Consider the following 19386-nt stretch of genomic DNA (forward strand, 5'->3'; position numbering starts at 1 on the left):
TGGGAAGCACCCTGGATCCTTCCCTGGAGGGTTTGGACAGCTGGGCACAAGTCCAGGCTGGATTCCTAGCATCAGGCGACACAGCACTGGCCTTGGGGCACTGGGCCTAGGCTCCCTCCTGGGGATGGGACGCTGCCCTCAGTCTCCCCATCTGGGAGTCCCCCCATCCTCCTCTGGCACGACTTGGGTCCTGCACCTGCTCCTAATTTGCTGCGTGGTCCTAGGCAAGGCCATGTCTTCTCTGGGCCTTGGGACCATGTCCAGACCAGATGCCACTGTGGTTGCTGAAGAAGCAGGCTGGGATGGGGATTCTTCTCAGAGCAGAGATGCAAAAACTGATGTGCAGGGTTGGGGGGTCATGGGCAGGGCTGGGATCGCTGCTCATGGTTTGCGACCTCCAGGTTGGGATGGGGTTTAAGCCACCCCGGGTGGGGCCATTCTGGACCAGTTCCCTGATGCTTGTCCCCACTCCAGCCCACAGATCCTGGGGGGAAGGGGCCAGGGCCACCATGCCTGGGGCGTGTGGGCTGGGCCTGCTGCTGGCACTGCTGTTGCTGCCCATGGTCAGCGCCTCCAGGCCGGGCACCGTGTTCAGACTCAACAAGGAAGTGTTGAGTTATGGTAAGAGATGTGCTGTCAGGCTGTCGGCCATGTGTGTGTGTGAGAGGGTGAGCTTGGGTGTCCATGCCTGTAGGTGTGTGTACAATCCTAAATGTACACATGTTATCTATGAACTCAAACCCCATGGGGACCTGGATTTCTCTTCTGTCATTGTGTCCCTAGGCCCCAGAAAGTGCTGCTCAACAAATGTTTATTCAATGAATGCATGAGTGGAGGTACATGCCTTGTCCAGTGTGCACATGGTTTCCATGCCCAAGTGATGTGAGGACGGGTTGGTTTGAGGGGCTCCTTTTGCTTATGTGTGTCTGGTATGAGTTTGAAAATCCATGGAGATATGATGTGCCCACTTGTGTACTTGAGGGTTGGGAGGGTGCCTAACCACTGGCACGTGTGTAAGGCCATGGTGCATACCTCGGGTTGTGTAGCGCTATGGCTCTGCACCCTGGGATGTGTGTGTGGTGGGGGGGCTGTGTGCACACATGTGCTGGGGAGGGACACATCTAGCACTGCACTTGGGAACATCCAGGAGCTAGGCCCTCCCTGCTGGGCTCCCAGTGAGAAGAACCAGCCCCTTTCTGGGCCCTTCTTTGCAAGGTATCTATCCCATGTCTCTGTTCCCTCCTTCCAAGTCCCATCTAATCCCAGAGCAGGGGGCAAAATGAGGACATCCAGGCCAGGGTGAGACAAAAACTGCCCTGCAACTGCCCCTGGGGAGGCTTTTGGGATCCCACCAAGGTTGGTGAGAGGTCAGAGGTGAGAGATCAGAAGCTCTTTACCCCAAGGCCAGACCACACTCAGATAGCAACATGAGGAACTCAGGTCAGACAGTGGAGGGGACTCTCAAGGGTTCCGGAACACAAATGGTTGTGGAGGCAGGTGGCTCAGGGAAGTAGCAGGGTCCCCCCTGGGGCGCACGGAGCTTTCCGGAACCTTGTATCCGGACAGATGGGCAGACAGTGAAAGCGGTCAGTGATCCGTGTCGGAGTGGCACAAGGATGACTGCAGGCCCACTCCCCCCGGCCCCCCTCCCGCCCCATGCTGTGTGAGCCTCCTTTGTCCCCAGGCAGCCCTCCCAGCTCACCTGCCTGTTTCTTCTCAGTGGAAACAAACTGCCAAGAACACACTGCAACACACCTCCATGGCCAGGCTGGAGGCTTTTCCTAAATACTGCGTCATCCTCTCTATCCAGTCCTGCAGGCCCCAGGGTTCAAGCCCATGTCAGGGGAGCACTGTGGACGGAGTCTAGAAGCCCGGGTGTGAGTCCAGTTCAGCTACAGTCAGGCTGGAGAGGGGCCTCGGGAACATGGAGACCACACCTTTATGCTCCAGGGTCTGTGGAAACTGAGGCCTCGAGGGACACAGGGACTCCCCAGGTCTTCCGCCAAGTCAGAGGGAAGTTCAGACTGGGCTCCTCCTCTGATGCGTCCTTCCTGCACCCCAATCTCTCCTTTTAATTCTACTCAGGTTTGATTGTTTAATTAGCACCTCCATCGGCCCAGCAGCCCAGGTGTGGGAGAAAGTCCAGGGCCTCGAGGGCTGGGTGTCTTGGCCCAGATCCAACTTCTTCTTGCCCAGGTCCTCAACCTCTTGGTAAACTGGGTATAATATTGCACTGACATCATAGAATTTTGAGGAAAGCTAAAGCCCTCAGAACAATACCTGGTACAAAGGAAGCATGATAAGAGTGCTAGCCATTATTACAAATAGCCTCGTGAGCTAATATTTATTGTGAACTGAGTGGATCTTTCCAAGGACCCCATGTGATGGGCACCATTTCTTTTTTTTTTTTTTTTTGAGTGCGTGATTTGAATAAGGAAAGTTTAATCTATATTGAGAGAGCGAACTGGAGTAACAGGGAGTTAGCTAGTAAGAGTTACGAAGAATTCTAAAGAACACAAGTTGTTGTTCAGTCGCTTAGTCGTGTCAGACTCTTGGCAACCCCATGGACTGCAACATGCTAGACTTCCCTGTCCTTCGCCATCTTCCAGAGCTTGCTCAAAGTCATGTCCCTTGAGTCAGTGAACAAAGAACACAAGAGTAGTAGATATAAGGGAAAACCAGTACCCTTAAGGCTGAGGTGAAGACCCAAGAAGAACCATCCCATCATGAGGGCAGAGATCCAGAGATCTTAATGGAGATGGCAGAGCATTGGCTTCTTGTTGTTGCAAGGGTCACAGGGATATTTCACTGGGGACACACTCTCTAGAAAAGACTCTGATGCTGGGAAAGATTGAAGGCAAAAAGAGAAAGGGTGAGCAGAAGATGAAATAGTTGGATGGCCTCACCAACTCAATGGACATGAATCTGAGCAAACTCCAGGAGATAGTGAAGGACAGGGTAGCCTGGCGTGCTGCAGTCTGTGGGGTCTCAAAGAGTCGGACACGACTGAGCGATTGAACCACAACAATCCTTCAGGGACTTGGAAGAAGCAATTCATAGTGCGATGTCAAAGCCTGGAACTTGCTAGGTGCCGAGGAAACCTGCTGGCTGCCAATGGAGTTAAGAAGCTGTCCTCTGCAGGAGTCTAGTGTACGTTCATGTGCGTCCTGGGTCAATATAGCTCTCGACTGGTGCCTGAGATAAAAGCTGGGCAGCCGGCTCCCTAGACACTCAGCCTTATGGGCTCCCAGTAGGTACCTGGTCTGGCTAAAGAAAGAGTATGGGGAGCGGTGACCTAGGCTGGGAACGGGTCCTTGATGTCTGTGGCTCCAGCATACACCACAGTTGCCCAAGTCAAGCTCTGGAGAAAGTGCAGGGGGCGGGGAGGTGCCAGTTCCTGAGAAAGCTGACAGCTACCGTTCTAATCATTGTAGATTGATTTGCAGGGAAACTGAGGCATGGGGCAGCCGCACAGGTAGTGAGTAGCAGAGGTGGGTCTGCACCTAGATTTTGAGGGGCTTCTGAGCCCTCAGCCTGCAGGAGAGACTGCTCCCACCCTCTCTCCGCAGGGCCGGGAACTGCTCCTTCTTCCTGGGGCCTTGTGGAAGCTCCCAAGGAGGTGGCGACTGATCAGGGCCTTGCAAAAGGGCAAAGGGTGTTACTGTTTTTGAGGAGAGAGTAGATACGTGGGATTTGGAGGGGCAAAGAGGAAAGACATGTCTGGAAGGGCCCGGTAGGGTCGTGCACCTCAGGTGGCCACCTGTGTGCCTGTGGACGAGCCCACCTCTTCCAGTCTCTGAGTGTTTCTCACCCAAGGTGTGGGGCAGATGGTGGGCGGCTCCTGAGGACAGCCTGACATCACCCTGCTCTGGCCCCTCAGCGGCTGAAGCCGGGAAAGCCCCGCTCCAGAGGGCCCTGCAGGTCACAGTCCCGCTTTTCCTGGACCGGAGTGGAGGGGTCTTCCAGCCCACCAGGTGAGTAGCTCACCTCCAGGTGAGTGTTTCCCCTCCCCACCAGCTAGATGAGTGCTTCCCTCACCAGATTAGATACTCCCACCTGCCAGGTGAGTGGGCACAAGAGGCTGTAGGAGCTGGGACCAGACAAGGGGGTCTGATGCCTCTTAATTAGTAGATTTCTATGCACGGAGTCTAAGACTCTGGTTCCTAGGTCCCCAGGGCTGGCAGGACTTTGGCTACTGCTTCCAAAAGCCTAATACTGAATCTAGACACAAATGTGAGTCTAATATACCCTTCCCCATAAAGTAGAGACTCAAAGGCAGAGGTAGGTGGAAGCACCTCAGACTCAGACACTTGTAGGAACTGGGCTAATTGTCCCCATCCAGTGGGAAACAAACTCACTATAGGCAAGACTCTGGATTTCCAAGAAAATCCATATGCATATGCATGTATATATACTATACATATTTAGGAACTCATACATGTATGTATATATGTATATTCTTATAAAAAGTCATGTACATCTTTTGACCGTTGCTAGCAGCAGTTTTATTTCTTCATCACCGACATCATCGTCATCAACAACAAACAGGTACTTTCCTCCTCCTGTGTATGTTGCATTGTGAGAATGGGTGCTACACTCTATGGTACGAAGCTTATAAATGCGGTATGCCGATACAAAGTTGAAGCCATTAAAAAGAGCTTAATAACAACTTCTTGGAGATAATTAAACCTGGTCAGGGATGTTGAGAGAATTGAGGAAGAGATTTTATTTGTTTGGTTTTGCTTTTTTCTTCTGATTTTATTTTTATATTTGTTATTATTCTTAATTAATTTTTATTTTTTTTATTTTTTTTTAATTTTTATTTATTTATTTATTTATTTTTGTCATACATTGATATGAATCAGCCATAGATTTACACGTATTCCCCATCCCGATCCCCTTAATTAATTTTTAAAACGTGGAGTATAACGACATCACAATGCTGTGTCCGTTTCTGCTGAACAGAAAAGTGGCTCAGCTATCTGTGTACATACATCCCCTCCCTCCTGAACCTCCCTCTCTGTCCCCATCCTCCCCAGTGGAGAGAGTTAGAAACACACAAACTCAAATATTTAGTAAAGGGTTTACTTGGGAAGGAATGAAAGTGGAACCTCTCATGTCATGGGCTGCTGAAGGGTTCTCTCAGTTGCTCCCAGTGGACTTTCCTTCTGCTCCAATCTTTAAATAGTGCTAAGTATGGCAGGTTCCACCACTCTATGCATTATCACAGGAGAGCCCAGAACCATATCTCTGTATTTAAAAATCTAAAGTTTTGAATGATGACAACTCGTTTAAAAAAATGTTTAAAACTTGCAGATGCTAGGCAAGTGAAAATGCAGCTGGTGTGGAAGCCCCCAGTTTGAGACCCTGGGGTAGGGCTGGGCTGATGATGTCGGGCCTGGGAGCATCAGTGTCCCGAGGTCGAGGATCCCTAAATGATTTGCAGTCTGGCCACACAGAGGCTCAATCATGCGATTGTTGGAAAACAGCACCAGGATTCCTTGTTTGTAGATGTGGGAACACATCCAGAATGGTTGTCAAGTGAAAAGAAGCAGGTTATAGGTCAGCTTGTGTCCCAAGAAGAGTCATGGAAAGATGTCACCCAAGTGCTAATAGACAGTGCTTTGATGTGACTTTTAACATTTGCCTGGAGAATCCCATGGACAGAGGAGCCTGGTAGGCTACAAAGAGTCGGACACAACTGAGTGACTAACACATTCACTCTAACATTTATACCACTTTGTAGTGCCCACCTCCCACAATTAACTACTGTGCAGGAGAAAAAAAAAAAAAGAAGACTTTTATTCGGGAAAAAAGAAATCATAGATTAGCTGGAGAGTGCTGAGCAATCAGAACAAGCAGCTTTGAAATGAGTTGAGCTTTCCATTGCTAAAGTGCTACAAGCCAAAGCTGCTGACTAGAGGATTTCTGCCTTCTGTGGATCCCAAAGTTTTTCTTTCCCTACCTTCCCAGTTTTCCAGATCTCCATCAGAAACTAAAATCCCTCCAAGACCTGAGTAATCATCATCTCACTTAATTCATGCCTAAGGCTGGGATGCCCTTTGCATCTTTTCCCTACTGGCAGGTTGGTTAACCTTGCTTGCATGCCCCCTATGATGGTGAACTCACCACCTCTTCCTCATCCCATAGTTTTAGTTGTCAGAGATCCTTTATAAATACCAACAATGTAGGTAGGCTCCGAGCACCCATCCCAGAGATGATACCATGGTTTAAAGAGGATTTCCCTGTCACTTTGACTCCTACCCTGCAGGATTCAGATTCTGAACGTCGATGTGTCCCACCTCCGTCTGACATTTGTTGCCAATTTCGGAATACGCTTGTTGGCAGCCACCAATTTTACTCTCAAGATCTTCCGGTGAGTCAGTCTCCTTGTTGGGAGCGGGAGGATTTTCAAGGACTCTCTGAGGGTAAAACGGACGAAAGGGATTTAGCAACTCCCAAGATCCCAGCTCAGACCTTCTCACTCTGTTCAGCACCCTCTCTCTCCAGTGCCTTCTCTCCCATCCTCCATGGGGGAGTGAGACAGTGAGAGAATTTCTGAGAATCCAGACCCTGCTCAACAGTTATGCAAATGGAGAGAGTCACTTCTCTGATCTCAGTGTTCCCTCCTTTGTAAAAAACCAAAGCAAAAGAAAACAAAACTTTGCAACATGTCTATGGGCTTTCCATAGAAGCATGTTTGAGGGCTTCCCAGGTTGTGCGAGTGGTAAAGAACCTGCCTGCCAGTGCAGGAGACATAAGAGACGCGAGTTCAATCCCTGGGTTGGGAAGATGCCCTGGAGGAGCAAATGGCAACCCACTTCACTATCCCTGCCTGGAGAATCCCATGGACAGAGGAGCCTGGGGGGTTACAGTCCCTAGGGTTGCAAAGAGTCAGACACGACCAAAGAGACTTAGCAAGCCATGGAGGTTTGAGTGGATGGATTCACTGCTGTGATTAAAATTATATTACCCCTTTCACGTGCAAGGCACTGGTGCTCAATAAAATACTTGACTTGTTTCTATGCATCAGTCACTATATATGCATTTAATTTTCAAACTAGGGGTTGCGTGTTCTTATTTTAACTTCTCTGTCCTGATACTACCATTTTATGAGTGCTAGTGGGCCAGCCTTCAAGTAGGATGTTTTCACATGATTGTCTTTTAGAAAACTCAATATAGTAGCATTGTGAGATAAGAACCACCAATCTAATGTCCATTTTTACAGAAGAAGAATCTGAGGCTCAGTATGGGGAATGACTGGCCCAGGGTCTCACAGTAAGAGGGTGCAGGGAGCCAGAGCTCACAGCCATCAGCTGCAATGTCTGTGACCTTGAGTGGAGTTTGGGGTTGTGTCCTGCCTGCCCTGGGGGAGGGGGGGACAATCTCATGCTGAGTAGGGCCCCCGCCTGTGTTAAGGGGTCAGCAGGCGCGGGCCCCTGGGTGGGGGAGGTTGTGGGGTCTTGCATCGGTCACTGCGGGCTTGCTAGGCAGTGCCGCTCAGGCTCAGGACTGGTGTCCCCACAGTGACCCGGAGCCCCTGCACCTGCTGCTCCCCACAGCACTGCTGGCCGACACCTCCGTGGAGCAGGGCTCCATCGGGACCCCCCTGGTCAGCATCTCCAGCTGCTTCTCCATCTTCGACAAAGCCATCGTGTTTGATGGCCGCAACAGGTGGGTACTGGAGGCTGGGCTGCTGGACCAGACACCGAGGCTGTGGTGCCATTTCTTGAACTTTCTACTTCATCCAATCCCGATGATGGATCCGAGAGCTGGCCCCGCTCCTGCCCCACTCCATCACCACCAGCATCATACCTATTTTATGGCTGAAGACACAAGTTCAGAGAAGGGAAGGGACATGCCCAAGGTCCCACAGCGAGTGGGGAGCAGTGGGTTCCACCACTGCTCCGCGCCATGTGACAACGCACACTGCCCACTAACGTCCTATTTGGAGAGGGACTCTGGGCTGGCAGCTGCTCTCGGGAACCTCAGAGGGCTGCCCCACCCTGCGGAGATGAGGAGTCTGAGGCCCAGGGAGGGGCTGGGACCCGCCAAGCTCTCCCCGTGAGCCATTCCACCTCCAGAGCACCACTGTGTGCTGGACACGTTCTGGGCCCTTTCTGTGAGTCATCTCACAGTAGTCCTACCAGGTCGGTGGAGTCATTTCCCTCATTTTGCAAGAGAGCAAACGGAGGCACAGAGTGGTTAAGGGACCTGCCTAAGGTCACACAGCTAGCACACGGTTCAAACTTGGCAGCCTGACCAACCCCACTGCTATGAATTCCTCTCCCTTGTATCTACACTTTTCCGCCCAGGGGTGGGGACTCACTGTAAGGTGGTTGAGTATTTTATCTTAAAAGGGAGCAACATTTACCCAAAGACTGGACTTTTTCCTCAGACAAGGCTTGGGTATAAATCTATTCCCACTTGGGCCCCCTGCTCAGCCTGTGTAACTCACGATCCCCCACGGTCCCTCACGGTCCTCGCAGGCAGGGGCTGCTCATGGTTTATTGATGGGAAAACAGAAGTCCAGAGTTTGATGCCATTGAGAACATTGGTGCCTTCCTCCCCCCTCCCCAAGAGGCCATTCAGCGAGGCTGGGCCATGCCTCATGTCAGCGTGTTAGGGAACCAAGGAACCGTGACTTCTCATGGATCCCCATTCTGAAATACTGACTCAGACCTACAACTCAGTGAGGAAGGGACTGTAATAGGTTTGCCACAGAGAAATGGGGCCCATGCAGGGAGCAGACCTGGGCCCCGCCAGCCACAGCCCCGCCTCACTGGGCTCAGTGGCCCTGAAGCCAGCTGGCCAAGGACGTGGTCAAGTCCAGTTTTCGCAACACCCTCTGTCTCCCCACTCTGCTTGGCCTCATTCTTGGCCACTTCCAAATCTTGAGACCAATGGCCCTTTCTTGGTGGCTCGGCGTCTTCCACTATGGGGACAGTCGTGCTGGTTCCGTGCCTGGCACGTGGCAGGGTGTGGTGTGGGCACAGACTTTTCTCTGGCACCCCTGGCTCTGGGGAGAGACAGGCCGTGCTGGTGCTGCCCTGGGCTCAGGGGCCCTTTCTGGTCCCCTCCTCAGCACAGCCCCCGCGATGCTGGCCCCGCTGCAGAGTCACATCAAAGCTGTGCTTCAGAGCAAGGTAAGGACCTCCTGCCAGAGCCTGCAGGTTGGGGGGTGGCAGCGAGTGAAGAGGGGGGTCGCAGGCATGGAGGAGCGGGGGTTGTTAGTGCTCCTCCTGGGGTTCCTCCACTTTCCCCAGAAGGGCGGGGAGGAGGTGGGGCTGATGGTCCAGTGCAATGACCTGCGGTTGTGGGGCTGCAGGGGAGGGAGGCTCCTCCACTCAGACCCAGAGCCATGTGGAGGGGAGTGCTTTCAGGGCCGTGTAACTTCTGAAAAGAGAACACAGCGGGAGTGGACAAGGGCCTGGGCACCAGGGGCGGATGTGATCCAGGTCCCCTCCTTCCCAGCTGGGACCTTGGACAAGTCAGCTGGCCCGCCGCCCCTCCTTCCACGTCTGTAAGGGGAGAGGACAACTGTCCCTACCTGGCCCCCGGTGGGCAGGCTGTGGGGCTGAGTGCATTACCACCCATGCAGTTTACAGCAGTTTGGGGACAGTGAGCGTTGCTGTGAAGGCCGCAATGTTAGCTCTGTCATTGTCTGCGGGTGGCTGACTTGGTGAGCGACGGTGTCCCAGGGGCCAGGGCCCCACTGTCCTGTCCCCGGGGGTCGCCAATTCTCCCTCCCTGCCTCTTCCCACCCACCCTACCTCCCGCAGTGGCAGTAATGGAGACCAAGTCAACCCACTGTGTGCCATTTCACATGCTCAAAAGGTAAGCCTCAGGATCCCCATGCTGCAGATGAGAACACTGAGGCTGGGAGGCAGAAGGCAGTGTAGTCCTCTCCCCTGCTCCAGTAGTCAAGCATGGTTGTGAGGGTTGGGCCATAAAAAAGGCTGAGTGCTGAAGAATTGATGCTTTTCAACTCTGGTGTTGGAGAAGACATTTGAGAGTCCCTTGGACTGCAGGGAGATCCAACCAGTCAATCCTGAAGGAAATCAGTCCTGAATATTTTTTGGAAGCACTGATGCTGCAGCTGAAACTTCAATACTTTGGCCACCTGGTGCGAAGAACTGACTCATTGGAAAAGACCCTGATGCTGGGAAAGACTGAAGGCAGGAGGAGAAGGGGATGACAGAGGATGAAATGGTTGGATGGCATCACCGACTCGATGGACATGAGTTTGAGCAAGCTCCAGGAGTTGGTGATGGACAGGGAAGCCTGGCGTGTTGCGGTCCATAGCGTTGCAAAGAGTTGGACACGACTGAGCAACTGAACTGAACTAACTGCCTCTTGGCCTCGCCTTACCAAGTCCTCCCTGGATCAGCTAAGACCACCCCCGGCCTTGCAGTCTCTCCTCTGCCCCACCTTCTCTCACACTGACCCCAGCTTAATCCACTTCTGATGGCCCACTGGGCTGGGAGGACTCCTGTCTCCCTGGCCCGGCTTGCTGACTGCAGCCTGCCTCCACTGCAGGGAGCATCCTTCCATCAGCTGGGCCTCTGGGCCGGTATGCAGCAGGCCTACCTGCCTTGGTCTCCTGGACCTGGCTGTGGTCACTTCTGCTATGGCCCAGAGCCCTGTTCTTTCCTCAGTGCCCACAGGCCCCAGCATCCCCTCGGAGTCCCCAGCGTCCAGAGGAGGTGCTGGAAGAAGCCCACTGGCTGGTGTAGGAAGGAAGGGCTCCCAGGCCTTGGTGTCCAAGTTGGGCGAGTCTTCCAGACAGGGCCTTTAGACCCTCCCAGCCTTGAGAGCCGCCTCTGTCTTTCTGCAGCTGTGCCTGAGAATCTCCAACCTGGTGCAAGGTCTCAATGTCCACCTGGGCACTTTAATTGGTAAGACCAGGGAGTGTGGAGAAGGGGCTGGGGCCTCTGAAATCCTTTGGGATCCCCATGACCCTTCAAAGACCCCTCCTTTGCATCAGAGTTGACCTCTGGGAGATCAGTCATAGGATGTCTGAACAATTATTGGTGGAATTTGGGATTCTCCAAATTGTAGAACCAAGTCTTTAAATATGTGTGTGTGTGTGTGCGCATGTGTGCATGCATGTGTGCACTAAGTCACTTCCGTTGTGTCTGACTCTTTACGACCCATGGACTGTAGCCCACCAGGCTCCTCTGTCCATGGAATTTTCCAGGCAAGAATACTGGAGTGAGTTGCCATTTCCTTCCCCAGAGACAAGCCTCTGATAGGTCTTCAATTTACAATATGGAACTAAAAGCAACAGAAGTAGGTCAGCTTTATCTTTTTAGTGGTATTTATCAGTATTGAAGAACTATTGGTAATTACTCACCCATTCCCAGACTGATCAAAGAATGCATCTTCTGGTGATTCGGGAGGAAATCTGTGCTCAGTGAGCCCCAAGTAAATTCAGGGCATCCTCTCTCTCTTCACAAACCCATTTTCAAAGCTGCTTCTGTTTGAAGTGCACCTTCTCGTACCTGAGGGCTTCCTTTGCCTGGGACTCTGGAGTTTCTCCTGTGTTGCCATCACTGACTTTGCGGAATCCAGAGCTGTCTATTGTTGGCAGCTGCACTAGGCCATTGGTTGGTTTTGCCTTTGAGTTGGGGGTTGTATCTAACCCCTTACACAGCCTGGGACAGATGTGCAGGGCGACATACTGGTATTAAGCCAGGAAGTATGTCGGGCAGGGTCCACATTTATCTGTAGTGACTTCTTCAGTGAATGTTTTTATATCAGGGTAGCTCTTTGGCTTTCTTGGGCAAATTTTACCAGTCTTATGAGGTTGCATCATTATCCCCAATTTGTAGATGGAAAATCAGAAGCTCTGAGTTTAAAGTCCTCAGCATGGTACCAACACCCTGCATGAATCAGCTCACCTGGATTTTCTCCTCCTCACACGTCCACCTATCATCCTGTCCACACTTCACAGCCCAGCTAGAAGTCTGGGGAACATTTCTTGAACTCCCCCACTCTCTCACGACCCAAACCCCAATATTACCTTAACAGGAGGTACTGAGAGGCCAAGGAAAATGGACTTGGAATCAAAGGATATGAGTATGAATTCTAGCTCATTTGCTGTGTGACCTTAGGGAAGTCACTCCATCTCTCTGGGCTTAATCATTCCATCCAAAAATAGGAATCAAAATTTCTACTTTTCCAATGTGTTGCTATTGTACGAAACAGCATGGATTAGGTGCCTGGTATGCCATAAACTCAATAAGCCTTAGTCTTTTCTCTCCCTTCAGAGGAATTGTCTTCATCAAGATGCCTTGGACCCAGGTTCATACCAAAGATCAGCTCTTGCCCTTGTCTTTGCTTCCATCTTGCCTTGGTCAGGGGATGATTGTGCCTGGAATGACCCTTCTTTCTGATTTAGGGTCTTTAGTCTTCTGCCGATTGGGAAAGCAGAAACCCAAACTGTTAGAATGGTGTCTAAGAATCAGCAGGTTGTGAGCAGCTGACTCTTGGGTGTGCATTTTGCAACTTAAATTTGCTTACTCATGGGGCCTTTTCCCGCCTCTTTTCTTGGCCTGGGTCTGGCTAAATGAGGTGTGCGGACGTGTGTGTGCTCAGTCACTTCAGTCATGTCTGACTCTTCGTGACCCCGTGGACCACAGCCCGCCAGGTTTCTCTGTCCACGGGATTCTTCAGGCAAGAATACTAGAGTGCCACTCTCTCCATTTATCTCGCCAGCTCCCTCTTCTCCCCTACCCTTGTCCTAAGTTTGTTCTCCATGTCTGTGTCTCCACTGCTGCTCTGCAAACAGGTTCGTCAGTAACATCCTTCTAGATCCCATACACATGTGTTAATATATGATATTTACTTTTCTTTATGACTTACTTCACTCTGTATAATAGGGCTCTAGGTTCATCCACCTCATTAGAATGGACTCAAATGCATCCCTTTTTATGGCTGAGTAGTATTCCATTGCATATATGTACCGCAACTTCTTAATCCATTCATCTGTTGATGGATATACACTAACATATGTAAATAGATAGCCAATGAGAATTTTCTGTATGACTCGGGGAACCCAAACTGGGGTTCTGTAATAACCTGGAGGAGTGGGAATGGGTGGGAGTTGGGTGGGAGACTCAAGAGGGAGGGAGCATATGTATACTTATGGTTAATTCATGTTGATGTATGATAGAAATCAAACCGATATTGTAAAGCAATCATCATTCAATTAAAAATAAATAAATATTAAAAAAGAATACTAAAGTGGGTAGCCATTCCCTTCTCCAGGGCATCTTCCCAACCCAGGGATCAAACCTATATCTCTTATGTCTCCTGTGTTTGCAGGCAGGTTCTTTACCAATAGTGCCACCTGGGAAGCCTGGCTAAATGAGACATTGGTGGGTAATGCTGAGTATGTCATCTTTTGTTCTTCATCCTGGTTTCGTTCAGGCCTCAGCCCTGTGGGTCCAGAGTCTCAGGTCCGCTACTCCATGATCAACACCCCTACCATCACCAACGACTACATTTCCTTGGATATCAACGTAAGTGCCTCCAGCTCCACTCAGAGCTGGGGCCCTGTTGCCTCCAGAGTCCTTGATATTCTGCAAGATTCCTAAAGCGGCAGGAGAGTTGAGGGGAGAGGAGCTGGGATGGCATTCCAAGAGGCAGCGTGGCATGTAGGAAAAGGGGTGAGGCTGACAATACATGTGGCATCTTGGGGGTGGGTGGCATCTCACAGCCCAGGATCTGCCATGGAGTCGCCTGCCTATTGAGGCCCCACTTCTGTTCTCCTTCTCCTCACCCCCAATCCGACAGGCTGTTCTCTTCCTGCTGGGCAGACCCATCGTCCCGCCTGTGGATACTACCCCCTTCGTGCTGCCGCAGCACGAAGGCACCAAGGGTGCCATGGCAACCGTGGGCCTCTCCCAGGACCTGTTTGACTCTGCCATCATGCTGCTGCAGAAGGCTGGTGCACTCAACCTGGACGTCACAGCACAGCTGGTGAGAGCTGGTCCTGCCGCCCTGGGCACATGGGGCAGGAGTGCTCTGTTGCCCAGCCTGGGGAGACCCTGCAGAGGCCAAATCCTTGGTGGGTGGGGCAGTTGAAGCTTTGGGGCCACAGGGTGGCTATTGGAAGGGTTAGACAAACTGGTGGGGTGGGGAGACAAGAGGTGGTCTGGCTTGGGGAGTGACTGTTCTAAAACCTGCCATGTGTTGGGAGTTGATTTCAGAATTCGAGTAACAACCCGCTGAACACCTCTGTGCTGGGCCAGCTCATCCCCGAGGTGGGTGATGTTTCTGGTCATTCCACGGGCTGAGACCTGGGATTGGGGTGGGAGGCTCTCTGGGCTCTGGGGTCTCTGCTGGCTCATATCTGCTCTTAGTGGGGTTCAGCATCTGCCCTTCCATCTGGACATCCTCTGTCTTGGGGTGGCCCCTCCTTCGGCCCAGGCATCACACTATTTCCTCCGCTCCATGCAGCGGGCAGGAAGTGCCTACACTGTCTCCTCTGCTTCCTTTCCCTGATCCATCCAAGTCCAAGCTCAGGGGTTACCTCCTACGGGAGCACTAGACCCCTTGTCTGGTCCGGGAGCCTCCTTGTGTTCCCACATCCCTGAGCTACCCTCCCTCCTGGCACAGATCACAGGCTGTGACTGTCTTCATGTGGCCACCCATCAACTGGGTGTCCCCGAGGGCGGGAGTCAGGGGTGGACCCAACTCTGTGGTCCGGGCACTTACAGCACAGCGGTGGCTTGATCAGCATCTAAGGAATGATGAGTGAAGAGCCCACCCAGTCTTTGCCCCCATGTGCCCTCCTCCCTCTCACCCCTCTGCTCCCCAGGTGGCCCGTCAATTCCCCGAACCCATGCCCCTGGTGCTCAAGGTGAGGCTGGGTGCCACGCCCACAGTCACGTTCCGCACCAACAACGCCACAATGAGGCTGCAGCCCTTTGTGGAAGTCCTGGCCCCGACCTCCAACTCGGCTTTCCAGTACCTCTTCTCCCTCAATGTGGTGAGTGAGGTGGGCTGGATGGGGCTGGCCAGGAGGTGGGTGACTCTCAAGGAGACCTCACTTCCTCCCACACACTTCTCACTTTTTATCCACACTGGTCTCCTTGCTGTTCATCAATGTGCCAAGACTTTCCTGCCTCAGGACCTTTGCCCATGCTGTAGCCTGTGCCTAGGACACACTTCCCTGACTCTTGGCAAGGCTAGCTTCTCCTCATCATTCAGGTCTCAGCTCAAATGCTGCAGTCTTCCTCCGGGCAGGCTTCTAGATGGTCCCCATCTCTCCACATACCACTCTTCCTTTGTGACACCCAGCACTCTCTGCAAAGATCTTGTCTGATTTCTTTGGTTGTCGTTCACCTCCCCAGTGGCCTGTGTTTCACAAACACCTGAATGGATGGGGTGTGGGTGGGAGACTGGGATATCTGGTGGCCAGCTGAGAGTTCCCACACGGTTCTGTGCCCTTTGACCTTGCTCTCCCCATGTGCCCAGGTAGTGAACCTGAGCCTCCAGCTTTCTGTGTCCAAGGTGAGGCTTCGGGGGACCACATCTGTGCTGGGGTAAGTGAGGTCTCCTGGACCCAGCAGCCTCAGAATGCTCCTCTGTGCAATGGGCCTGCAATTGCCTGTCACAGTGTCAGTCAGAGGAGCTGGGGATGCAGCTGGTATGGTAAGCAGGTGAGAGGCACTAGGCCCCATTCCCACCCCTCCCCTCTGGCTTCCCTTTCAGGAATGTCCAGCTCACTGTGGCCTCCTCCAATCTGGGCTTCATTGATGTGAGTATGGGGCTGGGGTCTCCAGAGATCCCCTCGCTGGGTGGGGCAGGCCCTGAGCCCGGGGAAGGGGAGTGTGTGCCCATGTCTCTCAGCTTACTCTCAGGCCAGCAGTTCCTGAGGGCCTGATGCTGACACGACCCTGGGAGTAGCTGGGCTCTGCCTGAAGCCCGGACAGGGGTGACCTGCCCTCATCCCTCCTGCTATACCTCTGTCGGTTGATCTGTCTCTGTGTTCACATGTCTCTCCTGGCCCCTTGCCGGGACGGGCCCGTGGTCCCCATCTCCCTGGCTCCATGGCTGCAGACAGACCATGTCCAGACAGTCATGGGCGAAGTGTTTGAGAAGCCCTTGCTGGATCACCTCAATGGTGAGCTCTGCCCTCTGCTCCGTGTGGCCCCTCTGGCCCCTTCCACCTGCATGCCTGCTCCAGGCTCTGTCTTGGCCCCTTCCTACATCCCAGGCTCAGAGGCTAAGAGGGTGGCTTTGGGAGTCCTGCTCCCTGTGTGTACATCTTATCTCAGCTGTTTAGCAGCTGTGTGATCTTAGCTAAGTTCTGTTCCTTCCCCTAACCTCAGTTTTCCCTTCTATAAAGTGGGTATAGTAATAGCAGTTCCCACCTCCTGAGTATCTGTGGACCTCGGTGTCATGATGCATGTGAAGACCTCAGAGCAGGGCTGGCTCCAGGTGGCACTTCGTTACTGGCTGAACTTGATTTCTCTTTTCTCTCCTGCAGCTCTCTTGGGCATGGGGATTGCCCTCCCCCACGTGGTCAATCTCCAGTACGTCACCCCTGAGATTTTTATCCAGGAGGTGAGAGCCTTTCAGTGTGACCAGAGGGGCCTCCTTCATCTTTGGCGGGAGGCTGGGCTTGGGGATGTTAGGGGTCACCTCTCTCCTTCCCTTTCTGCTAGAGGGCACACAGTGGGGCCCAGGGTCAGCCAGGCCTAGGAATGTCCCCTGCCCAGACCATGCCATGAATCAGCTGTGATGAGATGGGAAATTCTAAATGTAAGGAGACGTTGGAGCAAAGGTTTCACTCACCCTCATCAAATATCATACCAGGTCACAGTGGATTCAGACCAGTTGTGCTGTGACTCTGTGCCCTTGGATAGGCAGGACCCCTCTGGAGTCTGGGGGAGGATGAGAGAGGGAGTCTTTCCAGGGTTGTACACAGACCTCCACAGGCCAGATGGTAGGAACGGATCCTGACCCTTCTAAAATGATCCAATGTTGGGATCAGACATTGTGGGCCCAGGATGACATCCTACCACTTCTTTCTGCTTCACCTGAGCTACAAAAGGACAATATTCTTCCTAACTCATTCAATAAGATGTGCATGGGACAGAAAGTTTAACCAAGGTCCTTCAAGCCCAACATCCGTGTCATTCACACTCCCTAAGAGGGACTGGCTGAGTGCTTTCAGGGAGGATGACCTCCTTGCTTGAGAACTATGGTCCCAAGGCAATTGGCAGGTAATAACCTGCGCCCCGCCCCCCCGGCCAAGAAGTAACCATCAGCACACGTGGAAGCAGGGCTTTTAGTGGGAATTTCCCCAAGACTTCCTCTATTGGGCAAGGTCAGTGGCTGACTCACCTTGGCACCCCCAAATCAGGCCACTTGGGACTGAAGTCAAAGGTCCCTAGACCAGCACTGCCTAATAGAATTTCCTGCAAGGATAGAGGTCTGCACTGTCCAAGGCAGTGGCCACTGTCAGCCATTGGGCACAGGTGACTATTGGGCCCTCAATATAGGATCAGTGTAACTGAGAAGGTGAATTCTAAATCTTACTTAATTTTACTTAATGTAAATGTACAGTAGTCTTGTGTATCTAGGGGGAGACACATTCCAAGATGCCCAGTGGATGCCTGAAACTGTGGATAGATGGTACGAATGGGTGGATACCACATACAGTGTAGATCCACTGGACAAAGGGATAACTCACATCCAGGATAGGATGAATAGGATGGCATGGGATTTCATTATGTGACTCAGAATGGCATAGAATTTAAAGCCTATAAATTATTTACTTCTAGAATTTTCCATTTGATATTTTTGGACCATAGTTATACTTGGGTAAATGAAACCGTGGACAAGAGGGGGTAATTATAATTAGCCAGGTGCTAATGGCTACCTTATTGGACCATGCACAAGTTACACAAATACAAGGACTGGTTCGGGTTATTTTTCTGCTGGGTTCCCAACACTTGGCACAGGGCTTGGGTCTCAGTAGAAGCTCAATGAAGATTGAAGAAAGAAAGAGAAAGAGGAAGAGGAAGGAAGAAAGAAGAAGGGAGGGAGGGAAGGAGGAAGGAAGGAAGGAAAGAAAAGATCAGCAGGCCCCCAGGAAGTTTCTGCAGTGCAGTGTAGACAGTAGGGGACACTTTGAGGGGGGTATGCCTGGTTTTGCTAGAGAGGCTTGGACTTGGAGAAGATACTCAGTGGTCTAAACTCCAGGTCATAAAACAGAGGTGGTCCTGACCACGTTTGAAGCCCGAATCAAGCTCCAGGTCCACACTGAGTGCTTTGCCTGTGTGATCTGGCTGCATCCATCTATCAGTAGCAGCCTTGCAAAGTGGTTGCTGTTACTGTCCACAAGAGACAGCAGGAAACTGAGGGCTGGAGAGGCAAATGGCTGTCCTCAGGATACACACAGCAAGAGTGGCAGAGCCTGAACTTAGAGCCAGGCTGGTGGGATGGCTGGGGGTCCTACGGTCCCCGTGTGGCTTCTGACCTGGCCCATGGTTGTCTCTGTCTTTCAGGGCTATGTCGTGGTGTCCAGTGGACTCTTGTACCAGCGCTGATGGGGGACCACTGGGAGAGCTGCTCTGGGGACCCTTTTGCCTTGAGCCACTTGGGAAACTGAGTCAAAGCCACACTTTCATCACCACTCTTAGTCATCACCAGCAAGTTGGTTGGCCCAGCCGGGCTGCTTCATTCCATCCTGGCCCCTTCCCTCCAGACTCCCTTCCTTCCTTCATCCCCTCCTTGTGGGGAGCAGAGAGCTCCTCCAGGCTGTACAGATCTTGCATTAAACACCTCTTGAGCTGCAACTTCTAGCCAGGCTCAGCAAACTCTTTGCGTACTGGAGGCCAGTTCCCTACATGCAAGGCCTGGTCCTGTCTGTCCCTGGAGCCCCCAAAGTTGGCCTGGGAAAGAAAGAGGATGTGGCCATGTCCCTGCTGACCATATCTGTTGACAGCATCACCTCCTAGCCCAGGGGAGCAACGTGGATGAGCTGAAGTTACGAATGCCACAGTGGTACTTCAGGCGTGTGCCCTCACCTGGTGGCACTTCTCCTTTCAGAGTCACACCCCATCCTTCTCCTAGAACCTCATGAGAGCCCTGAGAGGCATGTGGGCAGAGCGTGCAGTCCCATCTCACAGAGGCAGAGATTAAGGCCCAGCAAGGAGGGGAGTGTGCCCAGAGTCTCCGAGCTGGGGGATGGCAGATCCCCAGGACTGCCACCTTCCTAAGATTCAGACCTAAGATGCCCAGTCCCCTCTTCCATCACCAGCATTCCCACCTGGGGTTGGACCTTAGGTCATGAGCCTCAGGTGACAGACACTCACTGTCTTCTCCAGCAGCTTTTCCATCTTGGTTTATGTGGCTCATAGGCGA

The 19386-nt window shown here is 52.3% G+C and overlaps 1 protein-coding gene across 1 annotated transcript; it reads left to right on the forward strand.

Moving 5' to 3' along the window:
- Positions 1 to 509: 509 nt before the first annotated feature.
- BPIFB2 (BPI fold containing family B member 2) lies at positions 510 to 18677 on the forward strand. The gene is made up of 15 exons (XM_043884731.1): positions 510 to 621; positions 3881 to 3974; positions 6272 to 6376; positions 7528 to 7674; positions 9086 to 9146; positions 10838 to 10898; positions 13435 to 13526; positions 13801 to 13986; positions 14217 to 14270; positions 14828 to 15002; positions 15491 to 15554; positions 15724 to 15769; positions 16072 to 16135; positions 16502 to 16578; positions 18528 to 18677. Exons 1-15 carry the CDS (start codon positions 510 to 512, stop codon positions 18567 to 18569), a joined length of 1380 nt encoding a protein of 459 aa, XP_043740666.1. The 3' UTR covers positions 18570 to 18677.
- Positions 18678 to 19386: the final 709 nt, after the last annotated feature.

Source organism: Cervus elaphus, chromosome 23, assembly GCF_910594005.1.
Source record: "Cervus elaphus chromosome 23, mCerEla1.1, whole genome shotgun sequence".
Lineage (NCBI taxonomy): Eukaryota > Metazoa > Chordata > Mammalia > Artiodactyla > Cervidae > Cervus > Cervus elaphus.